Source organism: Falco naumanni, chromosome 10 (assembly GCF_017639655.2).
Source record: "Falco naumanni isolate bFalNau1 chromosome 10, bFalNau1.pat, whole genome shotgun sequence".
NCBI lineage: Eukaryota > Metazoa > Chordata > Aves > Falconiformes > Falconidae > Falco > Falco naumanni.
In genome coordinates, this window is record NC_054063.1 from 9,875,813 (window position 1) to 9,891,070 (window position 15,258).

Below are 15,258 nucleotides of genomic sequence, written 5' to 3' on the forward strand. Positions count from 1 at the left end.
GTTAGTACTTATAAGGCTTGCTTGTGAAATCACAGTTCGTTCTTTTTTTTTGTCCAGGAGAAATAGGGCTGCAAGTAGTGCATAAGCAAAATCTGCAAGACACTCCTTAATTTAGAACCAGCTGTTGGTAAAGTTAACCTAAAAATAAAACTTTTTTTTTTTTTTAAATCTCCAAGCAATTCTAACATTATGCTGCTAATTGCTCTTACTTGTAGGTGAGACAGTTGTACGTTACCAATGAGTTACAACAATGTCCTCTTGAAAGAGTAAGCTCCATTAGAAGATCAGTGAATCTCTCAAGGCATGGTATGCGACATCTCATGTTTGCTGTGGCTTAATGTTTGGTCTTTTCTGAACATATGAAAACTGACTGAAATGCTTGCTCTCCGCTATAACTGCAGAGTCAGATATTCGACCTAACAAGCTTTTGACCTGGTGTCAGAAACAGACAGAAGGATACCGTAACGTTAACATCACAGACCTGACTACCTCCTGGAAAAGTGGCCTTGCGTTGTGTGCAATTATCCATCGCTTCAGACCTGACCTCATGTAAGTGACATCTGTAGATCTTGTTGAGTGTTGGATATATTAAGCATTTACCAAAGTGTAGTGTAAGACCAACTAGCACAACGCTAATACTCTACAGTCCCCTTCTATTGCTGGTTTTTACATGGAGGTGCACACCATTGCCAGGTTTGGGGGATGGAGAGGGTGGGGTTGGTTTTGCTTTGTTTTTTCTTTATGTCCTTGCATGCCATTTAAAATGAAATATATATGCTTTCAAAGAGCTAGGAAGGCTTTGAACCTTATGACTTATGATCATGTTTGTGGGAGTCATATAGCTATTTAAAACAAAAATTGCAGTGCTTGAAGAATGTGAGAGTTACATTCCCAAGTCCCTGGAGACAGGTTTTTAGTGTATGTTTAAAACCACAGCCATAATGGCACAGTCCTGAGTTACAGAAATACCTGGATGAGCCTTAAATGAGCCATCTTCTGTGTGTTGTAGTGGTTGCTGTGACAGTCATGTAGGGAAATGCTGGGCCATGGAGGTGCACAGGAGATGGTGGTTTTGCACAACTCATTGTCCAGAAGAGCGCAGTGCCCTTGCACATGGGCTTTGCAACAAGGGGTGGCTCTTGAAAATTAACTGCTTTAGGGATTGAATGTAAGCCAGCATTCCCCTTTTGATAGTGTTTCTGGGGTCTTTAACCCTACAAGATCTGATTTGTGAGGTTCCTTGGCTAGATATCAGAGGATCATGTGTCAGGAAACAGGTGTAAGGAAATGGCAATTGCTGGGCCTACTTAGAGTCATAGGCTCATTTAGGTTGGAAAAGATCATTAAGTTCCTCAAGTCCAACGGGTAACCCAGGACTGCCAAGTCTGCCACTAAAGCATGTTGCCAAGCACCGTATCTACATGTTTTTTAAACACCTCCAGGGATGGCAATTCCACCACCTCCCTGGGCAGCCTGTTCCAGTGCTTCACCACACTTTCAGTGAGGACATTTTTCCTAATATCCAACCTGATGCTTCCCTGGTATAGACTGAGGCTGTTTCGTCTTGTCCTGTCGCTTGTTACCTGGGAGAAGAGACCGACCCCCACCTGCCTACAGCCCCTGTCAGGGAGTTATAGGGAGCGATAAGGTCCCCCCTGAGTCTCCTCTCCAGGCTGAACACCCCCAGTTCCCTCAGCCATTCCTTGTAAGAGCTGTGCTTCAGACCCTTCACCAGCCTCACTGCCCTTCTCTGGACACGCTCCAGGACCTCTATGTCCCCTTGAAGTGAAAGGCCCAAAACTGAACACAGGATTTGAGGTGTGGCCTCACCAGTGCTGAGTACAGGGGGACGATCACTGCCCTTGTCCTGCTGGCCACGCTGTTTCATATACAAGCCAGGATGCTGTTGGCCACCTGGGCACACTGCTGGTCATGGTCAGCCAGCCATCAAGCAGCAGCCCCAGGTTCTTTACCTCTGGGCAGCTTTCCAGCCACTCTGCCCCCAGCCTGTAGCGCTGTGTGGGGCTGGTGTGACCCAAGGGCAGGATCTGGCACTTCTTCTTGTTGAACCTCACACAATTGGCCTCACCCCATCAGTCCAGCCTGTCCAGATCCCTATGCAGAGCCTTCCTGCCCTCCAGCACATCAATACTCCCGCCCAGATTGGCATCCTCTGCAAACTTACTGAGAGTGCACTCAATCCCCTCATCCAGATCATCAATAAAGATATTAAGCAGGACTGGCCCCAGTACTGAGCGCCTCTGGGGGATCACCACTTGTGACCGGCTGCCAGCTGGTTTTTACTCCATTTACTACCACTCTTTGGGCTCGGCCAGCCAGCCAGCTTTTAACGCAGCGTAGGGTACACTTGTCCCAGCCATGAGCAGCCAGTTTCTCCAGGAGACTGCAGTGGGAGATGCTTGATGCAGTAGTGACTCATCTGTCCTCTCACCAGTCTCCAAAATGCAGTGGATGCATTCTCTTGCCTTCCTACACAGACTTAGGAGTCACATATGAATTATTGTCAGCTTCTCTTTATTGTGGATAAATGAAAGAAATGATTGAGCTCCCTTATGAGGTGTGATAAGTTGGAAAAGTTGGAAAAAATAGGAGTGATACCCAGGGTGCTTGTTTGTACAGCTTTGCAGAGGAAGAGTTTGCCAGATTGTAAGAATAAGATACTTTTTTTTGCCTTGGGTTAGTTTCGAAAAAAACCAAAAGGGAATAATGGATGGTTTTGTGGGTATGAGGGAGAGAAAGAGAGTGTAGAAAGCTAAGTAACCTTTGCTGTCTGTGGAAAGCATGTCTCTTAAGCATTGCTGTCTCTAGAAAGTTGATAGATTTATCTTCCTGAGCTAACAGACCTCCTGCTGTTTAATTAACATTGTGTTCAGATCTTGTTGGCTTTTTGTATTAAATGGGACTGCTGAAGGACTTGACCAGATGAAAGCTGGGCAGGCAAGAGAGGCAGCTGCCTGTGAGGTGCAGGCAGGGCTGGGGTGGAGGGCTGTCTGCAGCCCGCTGGCTCCAGAAATAGGGTGAGTGGGTGGGTGGGGTTGGGGGGAGAGAAATTCTTGGGGGGATCAAAACCTCACATTCCTTACGAGGAGAAACAAACTACCCTGCCTGCAGCTTTGTATAATTTATTCACATGTTTATTTTAATCATGAATTTTGGAAGCTGTTCAAGAGATCAGTCTTAGAATAGGTCCCATAGAAAATGGATTAGAGAATGGATAACGCAGTTCCAGATGTGTGATGTACTTCCGTGCACTGCTAAATTCAGTTATGGCGTGGACAGGAGGTCCTCACTCACACTGTTTGTGTAACACCTTAGAAAGAAAGGTAGTGTCTGTGCATGTGTGTGTGCACACATACAACATGTTTGTTTCCTAAAATGCTAGCCTAAATTTACCCCTTCTGGCTGTGATTTATAGAACTAATTGAAACTAAAATGTCAGTTACTAACAGGTGAAATCTGTAGTAGTACAGCTGTATTTGGAGAGCAAAAACATTTCTTAGCACTTCTGAGGAGGAATTGCATTTCTGCATAAGTAAGAGAATCCTTTTTCATGGGACTACATCAAAATCCAGTTCAGTGATACAGCTTTTAAATTACATTTCTGGCAAAGCCAGGATTTGTAATAACAGGCTTTGTATGGGACTCTTACCTTTGGCATTATGTAGGCTCTGTAGCTTTGACCCAGTGAAATGCTTGTGCCCTCATTCATGGTGCTGTTCTGCACCTCTCCAAGGGCAAGTGAGCACTGTGTGTTTCCAGGAGGAGCAGAGAGCAAACCACCGCTGATGCCAGTGTGTTGTCCCCACAGCGACTTTGATGCTCTGAACGAAGAGGACGTTGTCAAAAACAACCAGCTGGCATTTGACGTTGCTGAGCAGGAGTTTGGGATCCCCCCTGTGACCACGGGGAAGGAGGTGGGGTCGGCCGGGGAGCCCGACAAGCTCAGCATGGTCATGTACCTCTCCAAGTTTTATGAACTGTTCAGGGGCACACCTCTGCGGGCAGTAGGTAAGGTGAACCCTGGCTGCTCTTAATTTGTGCAAGTTTGGGGAGTGGAAGCACTTCATCCAGGCTGCTTACAAGCACCGCTCTTGAGCCAAGAGTCCTTTCCCAGCTGAGCCGTTCTGGCATGCGAGCGTGCTTGCTTCTGTCTGCAATAGTTACCTTGTGCTTAAAAAGGGAAAGGGGGAAAAACTTGATGAAAGACTAAGCTTTTGTGGGTCCTTGCTGGTTTCAGAGAACAGGAGCAGCTGGATAACTGCTGCTTGACATCATGAAGTTCATGTATCAGGTCATTAGAGTGATTCTCTGGTAAGGATGACTGCATATGGCATGTTCATTCCTGGGTGGTTCTCTTCCTTTTTTAAAAAGCCACCCTACATTGTATGTTTTCACTTTTATTTCATTTATGTAAGAAAGTTCTGGCTTAGTCAAAGTATTAAAAAGAATAGATCTGAATAAATATCCTAAGCAGTTGTTTTTTGAACAGATGCTGATGACAAGCAAAATGGAGAAAATAATGATCTTTGTTCAGCAAAATCATCAAACTTCATCTTTAATAATTATATCAATTTAACTTTACCAAGAAAACGAGTACCAAAGGTAAGTTGTGAAGGAAGACTTGCTCTACAAATCTTTCTTTCTTAAAAAGATGAAAATAGACAGTCAGGCTCAGAAATAGGGGGTTTATGTATATCCTACTATTAGAAGACTTGTAGAAGGAGATTTTTGAACATATTGAGAAAGTTAAGTAAGATTTCACAGTAAACAAAGCTGACACACACATGCACACTCCAGTATGTTTGTAAGGATAAAACGGAAGCACTGTCAGTGTTAAATTGCTGAAGCATTAATAGTCCCAGTTAAGCATTCTCTGTAAATGCAGAATTTCAGATCACAGTGAAAATTTGGGTGTGATTGGGAAAATTCATATCCATTGCCCATGTCAATCTTCAGAGCAGGTAGAAGTAAGAGGAGGAGGGTGTTTTATTTGGTGTGTTTATAAGTTGCCATTTTCAACTGGAAATATTTTACATCTTGGCTCAGTTACATGTATTGTCTTTTTATGTTTTATTTTTGGAGATTTTTCAAAAGGTGTTTTTAGGAGGTTTTGTGCGATGCTAGGTGCTAGGGTTTTTATTTTGGGGACCTTTGTTTTGTGTTTGTTTTTTTTTGTTTTGGTTTCTTTTTTGTTATTTATTTTGAGACTGGAAAGTCTAGAATTTTTCTGGGGTATTTCTACCTTTAAGAAAAATAGTTCTGTAGTTTTGTACTCCTAGAATTAGATATGCAGCCATAATATTATATATTGGTTTAAATAATCACTGGTAGGCTAAAATGCTTATTGATTGAGAGGGAGTGCTGGTGATCCCTTTAATGAAAGCAGTGATTTTGAACAGTTTGTGGATGCTGTCAAGGTTCTGGAGGGAAGCTTTGAAACTATTACAGACGTGTAAAGCTTGCAATGGTAACAAACAGTGGGCAGGCTGACCAGCATGACTCTCAGATAATGATCTCTTGGTCATACCCATATACTTTTCTCTCTTGGTTCTCAATAATGAAAACTTATTGACATGCTTTGTTTATGTCCCTGTATAAAACACATCCATGCCCATACACGTTGTGATTAAAGACTCCAGGGCCTTGAAGGGTTACGGAGACCTGAGTTAATGCTGCCTGGCATAGGACTGGGTGCAGTGAGAGTATTGTCTGTGCTTCTGAAGGGATTGTAACTTCAAAGGTTTTATATGATTTAATTTAAAAGTTACTCTAATGAAATTATTGACTAATAAACTATTTCACCTTCTGCCTATTCATTAACTTGGTCCTCTTCTGAAAAGACACCTGGAGGAGGGGCTTTGCTTTCACAGCCAAGCTTCCCTTCATTTTAAGTGGGGAGTGTCTGCACAACCTGCCTTAGAGGCAGCAGTGTCTCAAGTTCAATGTTGCAGATTAACCAGTACAAGTTAGACTGCAGCATGTATTCCACCAAAATGAAATAAAATTCTGCATTTTCTGAAACACGGCTTAATGCAAAACTGTTTCAGGTTTTGAGTTTCATGGGCTAGCCAGAAACTGTATATCCACTACAAAGCTTCTCAAGTTCTTTCTCTGTTGTTTTTGTTTGTTTGTTTGTTTGTTTTAACAGACTTCCTTAATGCTTAACTGCATTGCTTCATTTACACCTATGCAAAGACTCTTAAGTTTTGCCTGCAAAAGTACATATTCCTACTTCTTTTGGAATTAGATATCCTTAGTAGAAGTTTTGATGTACATGTATGTCTTGCATTTCTCAGTATTTTAATATGCTGCTTTTAAAATTTTTTGCTATCTTCTCAGTTTTGGTAGAAATGTGATTTTTTTATTATTATTATTTTTCATCTGAAGAATTACTCCAGAATTTCCAGATATTTCCTAGACTGACTTGCATCTTGAATATTTTCCGTCCCCAAACACATCCAAAAACCTGTGGACATATAATTGCCCAGTAACCTCATACATCCTTGTTAGAAAATAACTTTTCCCTGCCACCCACATCTAAACAAAACCAAGTGACATGTTTCCCAGCTAAGCAAGCAGTGAGACACCAAATAGGCAAAATAAACATTGCTTTTTCTTGTGGGTGACTTCTTTAGAAGAAAAATCTTTTTTCATCACCACAATGTTGTTGCTTTTCCATGGGTTATTTGCAGAAGTAAACAGAGTTTTAGTAGTGAGGAGAGCTTTCCATTACGAAGCCATGCAGCCCTCTGACTAACCTCCCATCATGAAACAAGCCTTCTGTCATAACAGGAGGCATAGTTCTTGGCATGACATGAAAGCATGAAGTGATTTGCTTGATGGGCCCCTTTGGTTTCACACTACAGGAGTTCGTTTGACATGAGAAGTGGAAGTGATATTTTCCAAATCAGCTTGGGGAGCGGCTCTGTCAAAACCTTATTCTGTATGAGGCTTTTTGCAGCCTTGTTGTGGATGGGGCATGAAGCTAAGCAAGAAACACAGTACTTGGGTTAGGACAGAGACTTGCAAGTGCTTGACCTGTCTGAAACTAGCTGGGAAATGAAGCTCCTTGGAAAGCAACTGCTTAAGAGTTTGACTGTGGCTTCAGTTTTATGGTTCTTTCTCCTGCAAAAAGTGTGCAGAGCATTATCAAAGTATGACTGTAGGAAAGCACTCAAATATCAGCGTCAAAAAACAGCCAGGGTAACAGAGTGTCACTCGGTGAACTTCCCATATAGTCTAGTTTGTCCTTTTGTTCGGCTGGAAGAGGGATCCTTATCCAGGTTCAGGCTGTGAGAGACCAGAACGAGGGGGCCGGGTGCTGTTGTGGCAGTAGCTGTTCTGGCAGCCTGTGCTGGGCTGGATAATTTTTTCCATTCTCCTACAAGTGTCAGCCAAGCTGGAGAGGAACTGAGATTTCCTGTGCTCCAGACTAATAAATGAATGGAGGTGTTTACACAATAAAGGGCACAGTCTTTTTTTCTTGGCATTTTGCTAGGCAATTAAATTGCTTTGTCTTTCACTTCTTTGTAAATATGTTAATGGAAGTTCTTTATGTAAGATTTTTTTTTTTAAAAGCAGCATCTTGTTTGCTCCATTCACTTAGGCAATTCTGCTTTTATGTGGTACAGATTATTATGCAGAATACATTGTGCTGTTACGTTGTTCACTCTTCCTTGGTAGACTAATGACTATAGGTAGTGAAAAGTTAGGTTACTGAGAGCTGGTGCTTGAAAGACAATGTACCAAAGCATACAAAGTAACCAAAATACTGTCATCTGATTCTTTTGGTGTTTGCCCAGAAGTTGTTTGGGATTACTTCTATTCACTGCATAATGATTTATTACAAACAGTGTATATGTAAAAAGGAAGCCTGTTTTCTTTGATCTTTCTCTCTTTATTCTTTTTTTCTTTTCTTTTTTTTTTTTTTTAAAGTTGGCTGAACAATCACTAACTTACAGCGTGGGCAAAAGCAAATAAGTGGAATGTAATTTACTGTTCATAAAGTATAACGTAACATGACATTTATCACACAAAAAAACTCTCTCCATTGTACCAAATCTTCAAGACTGAATTTAATAAGAACTGATACAAATTTTTAAGCATTGACTACTGTGCAGGTTTGTGCAAACTGAGTATGAAGTAAATTAAGTATGTGCATGGCTTCAGTACAAAATAGGCAATTTGGTTGCTTAAGTACTGTAATGTAAAACCATAGTCAGGGAGATGAATGTTGCAAGGGAGACAGACCTTTAAGGCAGACAATAATTGCTCCAAGAAAGGAGATATGTCTACACCACGAACACGTGATCTGCATGAAGATGTCTAGGTTGAAGGAGATGAGGCTATAGTGAAAGAGTGAGGGGTTTCTGGATTTCGTTACTCATCTGGAAACCAGTGTATTCTAGATAAAAATTCACAGAATAGCTGCTGCTGTAATGCCTTTTTCTTCAAGGATGTGTTAGTGCTTTATGGATTATAAACTATTCAGTACTGAAAGAGGAAAAAGCAAGTACCAGCGTTGTAGTAGGGCCTGTGTTCCACAAAGTGCACGAGCATGTATTTTCACCCATGGGCCAGCGAGAACTCCCAGTCAGGGGTTACAGGCAGCTTTTACATACGTGGTAACCGCCTTGTGGGCCACCAGGCTCCTCACATAAGGTATGATCCTGCTGAGCCGGGGCTGGGGGCTAACGAGGTGCGCCAGTGTAGTGAAGACCCCCACGTGCTGGTGCTGCTTACCCATTTGCCTGGTTTAACACAGGCCAGATCACACTTGCCTGGTTAGGAAAGTTGATGTCCTGGGAGGGACTGCTTGGGTAAATCTGGTAACTGCTGCGGTAACCCACAGAACTTGTTTTGGCTTTACCGTTTCAGGTTGAAGGGAAAACGGAAGAAAATGAGACTAACAAAAGACGTCGAAAAGGTCTTTTTGGTGTCTTTGAGGAGGTTGGTGTTCAGTGGTGTCCACACATATCCAGCTCCTTGAGCTGCATCAGAGCTGAGGAAGCAGCAGGAGTCAGGAGGGCAGGGCTTGGCCTGTTATGCTTGGTGGGAACAAAAAACTCTCGCTCTCCCCTTAAAACCTTGAATTGACTATAATGTGCACTAAAGAGGAGCTAAATTTATTGAAATCATTTGGTAGGGAGGAAACCGTTACCTCAATTGCAATAGTTTTCTTTCTGACCCAAGACCATTCAAGGTGTTGGGGTTTGGTTTCATTTAATTTTGTTTCCTTTCCCCAACTCAGTTGTTTAAACAAGTTTTTGTTTGAAGAGTTTGCGTTGCAGCTTGTTTCCTCGCCCCCCTGTGATTAGACCTTGTGATTCTGCTTTATCATCACCAGCACTGCTTAATGTTCCCTTTTTACTGAACTTTGGGACCAAAGAAAATATTTTTTTGGTGACTTCTGCATGCTGAACAGTGTAATTTTTAATATACCGTATACTATATTTCCTTTCACCCTCTGCTGGTAAGGATTTTCTCTCTTCGTGAGAGTCATAGGTAAGCTCAAGAAAAATATAGTTTTTTGTTTCCTTGCAGGCTTCAGGCTTTTCAAGCCAAGGGACAAATACTGGGAAAGAACAGAGTGATGGCAGAGAAGGAACAAACCAGAATAAAGTTAAATCAATGGCGACTCAACTGTTGGCAAAGTTTGAAGAGAACGCTCCAAATACAATTTTTCGGAGGCAGGTAGGTCATAGACAAACATAAAAGTAATCCCTGAAATCAAACTGTAGTCCCTCCTTCTGAACATAATGCAGATTTCCAAGGGAAAAAATGGACTTGTTAGGCATTTGAAGTGGGTTGTCTTTTTTTAATACTTAATGCAAATTAAAGGTATTCCTCTCGATATTTAGAGAACAAATATGACTAATACAGACTGACCAATTCATATTAATATCTATGATATTAATGATGCTTAGGGGAATTGCAGTGTCTAGAAATCTCTTGTAAGCCAGTCTGTAGAATTTTTGCTTTGTGTGGAAGTCTAAGCTGGCTGCGTATAGTATTGCAGGAGGACTTCTTTTTCCTATATTCTATGAATATATGACACTACATATCCAGTGGAATCTTTCTTTGTGGAAAATTTAGAAAGCGTAAGAAGGGAACATAATCTTTTACAAGATGTGTCCAGCTGCCATTTCCATTCTTGAAGTAGACATAATTTGTATGTTCTACAGTGTTTTCATGGTTTGTTCTTAGTGTGGCTAGTGGTGATTGTAAAATAATCCCGTGCTGTCAACATAGGCATGATAAGCTCAAAATCACACTTTAGCCAGTGAGATGGCTTGAGTCAGCTGACTTTGGGTATGTTACCTAAAAAAGCTGAAGGAAGGATGAGCAAGGTGTCAAGGTTCTGTGAAGGGAGGTGACTTTCTTAATTCTTTGTGCTTGTATCCATTTGTTTATTTAGATATGTAAGTCCTCCAGAAGTGTAGGCTTTATAGATGTTAAGTGACTTTCTCAGTTTGTGAACTACTGTTGTTTGCCCTCTGCCTGGATACTTGTCAGTGCCCTGAGCTTTCTGCTTGCAATATGTGTACAGAGGTTTGCTTGGCCATGTTGAAGGAAGCCTTTATGCATTACGTTTTGATCATAACCTCTCTTAAAGAATACTGAATGTGCTGAATTTTAAGTATGTCTTTGATGGTAGAAGTAGTTAATGAAATGGGTAGGTAACAAAATCTGTAAAACATGTTGTTAAGCTCCATAGTCTTTAAAAGCAGCTTTTTTTCTTTCTGCCTCAGAAGATCTTTGAATCCTATATACTGTTTTCCTTTTTTCTCTCCATTCTGTCTTTATAATTTTAAAAATGCTTCACAAGGAGCTGATAGATAGACCAGCCCTGCCTTCTTCTGACCCTCCTGTTAATCCTCGCTTTGCTAAACCTAAGGATCCAAGTCTTCTTCCACCTCAACCAAAAAGGCAGGTAGGAACTCATATGGGTAACACCTGACAAGCACACTATTCCTCTCACCGCTGGGAACTCAATCTTATTGTGTAACTACAGAAAATATTCAAAACACTATTTGAATCTAATCTGCAGAGTTAACAGATATATTTACCTGAGAACTGTGAAAACCCCATTAAAGTTTAAGGTTATTTTACACCTGCTTGACCAATGAGAAAACTATTTGAAAGAATTAGTAATTGTGTGGAAAAAGCCCTAAAAACATAGGTGTGTAATGTGAAAACATTCTGTGTTACCACATCTAGACTCCAAATTGTATAAATATAATTACATGGCTACATTTAACATGGGAGAAAACTGCAGCAGTGCCTGAAAATTTGTCTGTGCACGTACTTGGTGCTTTGGGCTGTTGTAATGATAAGGCAAAGGGAGTTTTCCACCCTGAGAAATGTGGCAAAAACATCTAAAATAAAAGCTACATTGAAAAACTGATACTGATGCCCAAGTTTTTCTTATATTTTTTAAAAGTAGAACTTGTTATAAGAATTTCTGCTGAAAGGTCTTTTGCAGCATCTTATACATGGGGCAAAATTTTTGAATATATTGTCCAAATTTTCCTCTTAGTATGTGCAATTAAAGCTATCTCATATCAAATACTATTGACATTCATTTTTTACATCAGATTTTTAAATGGAAGTAAATATCCTGTAGTGTCATTTCAAGAGCACTCAGCAGCGAAATGAGATCTGCATAGTGTGTGGAGATCTGCAGATTAGCTTGATGAAAAATGCAGTTTTATAAACTGGTTGAGAATTGCTTTAAAGGCAGGCATGCTACCTTGAAACATCAGAAGCACACTGCAAGTTAATTTGTGTTAGGGTTTTTAATTTTAATTCTGAGAAATTTGGAAAGTTTGTGTATTTATTTGAATTGGACAGTTAGGATTAAGTAGAAAACTGTCATGAAAAGACCAGCTGGAAGGTGATTTTTAAGACTGAATTTGATAAAGCTGTTCTGGATCAAATGTTTAATTTACTTCAAAAGCTATTTTATATCAAGATTCAAATTCAAAGACCTATTCTAAACTCCTCAGAAAAATGCTTCAAATCTGAAATACATTACAGTTTGACTTGAGTCAGACTAGATCTATGAATTATGATCTATGAACTAGATCTAGAATTATTCCAAGAAACACTGTTGATACTGTTACAATTTGATTCTAAGTTTAGTTTCGGGCAGATGTGATGAACAAAAAAATAAAAAAAAAAAAAAGAAAAAACACAAAAACACAAAAGACCTGTGCTGGAAACCCTAGAAGGCCATGTAGTGTCATGTTCTTCTGTAGTGATGCTCTCTGGGTTTATTTGTAAAAACTGACACAAACCTAGAGAAGGATGTCAAGACCTGCCTAAGTTACGTAGGACTGATATATTTCAGTGCATGGACACAAGCATCAGAGAGGCATAGACAGTATGCAAAGAGTGATGTGAGAACATTTTATTTCTAGTTATGTGCATGACTGTGCTGCGCTTTCGGAAGCATCCTTAAAAGCTGCATATAATGCATGGTAGTGCAGAAAGCAGATTTTTTCACTTCGAGTGTTTCCCAGTTTCAGGTGGTAGCTAGGAGTGAACACGAGGTCAGGGAATCCAAACAGTCTTTGAATGGTTCTGATCATATGGCCAGGAGAGCAAAGACTGTACAAAAACCAGATACCCATCCCAGTCTGTCAGAAACTTCTGAAAATCTCGCATCTGCCTGTTCTGCTGCATTTGTACTTTCTGGAGTGCTTGAGCGTCTTCAGCACCTGGAGGAAAAAATGAAACAGGTGACAAGTAATTTATTTTCCTTTCTGCCTCTTAACTGCATATGTTAATCTGTATACTGTATTTTCCCTGGGTATGCTGGCTTTTTCTCTGTTGACTTTACATTATATTAACACAACAAAAAGTCTTTCTACAAACTTGCTATGTTCTGATGATGTACGTGACATTAACTGAAATCTCTCTCTCTCTTTTTCCTTTCTTGGCATTCCTTCCCTGGCTTTTATTGCAGAAAAGAGCTCAGACCATAGCAAATAGGGAATTCCATAAAAAGAACATTAAAGAGAAAGCAGCGCATCTTGCCTCAATGTTTGGATACATGGAGTTTCCAAAGGTGAATGTTAGGTTTTGCACCTAAAGTGCTGAATTAGAATATATATAAAAATTCATGGGGGGCACTGGGAAATTGCAGTGCTTTTGTTTTTAACTCTCCTTTTGTGCTGGGTAGATCTGAAAAGTTATGTGGATTCCACTGAAACTGGTAAAAAGCCTTGTTTAAGTGTTGGTGCATAATTTAAGATAAAAACCAGGCAAAATCAGAAGTCCAGTCAGAGTACTTGAGCATGAGAGAAATGTTTTAGAATAAACCCTGTCTTGTGCTTAAGTAAACACTGGTAGCTCACAGTTTCTAATGAATTTGTGAGCAGTAGCTCTTAGCGTAATCTGGCATTTTTTATGTTTCGTTACACTTTCTCCCAGCACTCTCTTACCTTACTGCCCACTGTAAATATTTTTGGTAAGGAAGCTGAGTACAGTAATACCATCTGCTGTGAAGGTTTTGCTGTGGTTATTTCCATGGCTCCTCACTGTGCAGAAATAAAGAAAATGAAAGAATTCTAATATCTTTCTATTTTTTTTGATGCATGACTGTGAAATTATTCTCTTAACCTGTGCTAATGTCACTGTCTCTTGGATAACTCTCCTGTTTCTGCTCTACACAGAATAAGCTACCTACTAAAGGCTTATCCCATTCTCAGCCCCCAACTCTCTCTTGCCCTCCACCTCATGATTCAGCTGCTACCTCTTCTCCATCATCTGCCGGTTCAGCTTCCCCTGCTGTTCCTTCTAGACAGGTACTCTATTAACAAATTTCTCCTGTAAAATCCTAACTTGCACTAAAGCTGCTTGAGAAATGGCTTGGATGGAAGGTGCTGCCAGCAGATTTGTTGTATAGGTTGTATTTCACATTTGAATCAAGCTTTACTTCATTTACTGTTGTTAATTCTGCATGTTTGTAAGAAGAAAGTCGTCATTAAAAATAATTCCAGGTATAAAGCTGAAGAATATAGTGAATAGGTAACTGAATTTTTGCTTCAATTCTGAAAATTTTGCATTGCTCCTTATTTTAAATGTTCTGTTGTTGGGTAATACCACAGATGTACCTAGCAGAGAAAGAGTCACACTGTATAGTTAACTGGATGTTATGGGATTGGTTAGTTGTTCTTAGGAAGCATTTGTAGTTTTTCTTGTATCCCTCTAACTATGAATCAGAATATCCATCTGGACTGCAGGGGAGAACCTGCACAAGAACGGTTATTTTGACTAGAGGACATGTCTTAGAATAGTTTGAGCACTTGTCAATACAGACAGATTTTATTGTTGTTTTGTTTGTATACTTATTTGTACTTTAAACTTGCTTCTGCACATTAATTGCTAGAATGCAATACTTTGTAACAGCAAACTTTACAAAGAAGAAACATGCATACTCTTAATGAAAGTGGTTAGGTAACACTGGAATGGGAGATACTCAGCTCTTACTGCTTGTGCTGATGTTACGATGGGCTGTGCTTTTTCCTGGGGAAGCGAAGGTGACGCTGGCTTCTAACTCCCCTTGTCTTAGAAGGACTTTAATTGAAGAAAGTTTGACATTTTTCAGCTTTTCAGGGCAGGTAAAGGCCCAGGTTCTCTTTACTTCACTCACAGATTGTGTAGCAGCAGCCTGGGAACACTGCAGTATTGAATAGGGTTGGTGTGGAAATGAAGGTGGAAACATCAAGAACGTGACTGTTGTGACCCAATGCAGGTGCTGCTGGAGCTGGTGGCTCTGCTGCCTGACACATGAAGGAAGTGCTAGTTGACAAAACTGGGTACCCTCTCCATTTGCTGTGAGGGGGAGCAAAGCATTCTGCCTGCTTGTGTCATATTTAAATAACAGTAGTCTTAAGGAACACCAGTGAGTATTGCCCAACTTTGGGTAAGCCCCCAGCTGAAGGTAATTTCCCATCTGCTGGGCATTCAGCAGGAGCATTTAGTGGAATTGGTCTAGATCTTTTTAGGTTATTTTGCACTATATTGTTAATGCTGGTTGCAAATCGAGCTTACAGCCTCAGCAGTAACTCAGCAGGTAGATACTGAACCAACTTGCAGTTTGCAAAGGCACATTCCTCGGTTGATACAGACCTGTGTTGAAAAGACTCCCTTTCTCTCCTTCCCCAGGAAAACACAGTCTACCACAGCCCTTCAAGGACACTGCAAGCCCAGCAGGTGCCTTACTGCGAT

At 40.6% G+C, this 15,258-nt stretch overlaps 1 protein-coding gene across 3 annotated transcripts in view; it reads left to right on the forward strand.

The window, feature by feature from the left end:
• Positions 1–15,258, forward strand: part of MICAL2 (microtubule associated monooxygenase, calponin and LIM domain containing 2) — a 132,776-nt gene that overhangs the window by 53,384 nt on the left and 64,134 nt on the right. For 2 of the 3 annotated variants that reach the window (XM_040608554.1, XM_040608552.1), the window contains exons 11-19: positions 216–306; positions 402–549; positions 3,830–4,029; positions 4,511–4,623; positions 8,899–8,970; positions 9,565–9,714; positions 10,850–10,954; positions 12,992–13,093; positions 13,701–13,832. In XM_040608554.1, coding sequence (XP_040464488.1) covers positions 216–306; positions 402–549; positions 3,830–4,029; positions 4,511–4,623; positions 8,899–8,970; positions 9,565–9,714; positions 10,850–10,954; positions 12,992–13,093; positions 13,701–13,832 — 1,113 coding nt within the window. The remainder of the gene's footprint in view (positions 1–215; positions 307–401; positions 550–3,829; positions 4,030–4,510; positions 4,624–8,898; positions 8,971–9,564; positions 9,715–10,849; positions 10,955–12,991; positions 13,094–13,700; positions 13,833–15,258) is intronic. The other variant, XM_040608553.1, reaches the window with a different exon arrangement.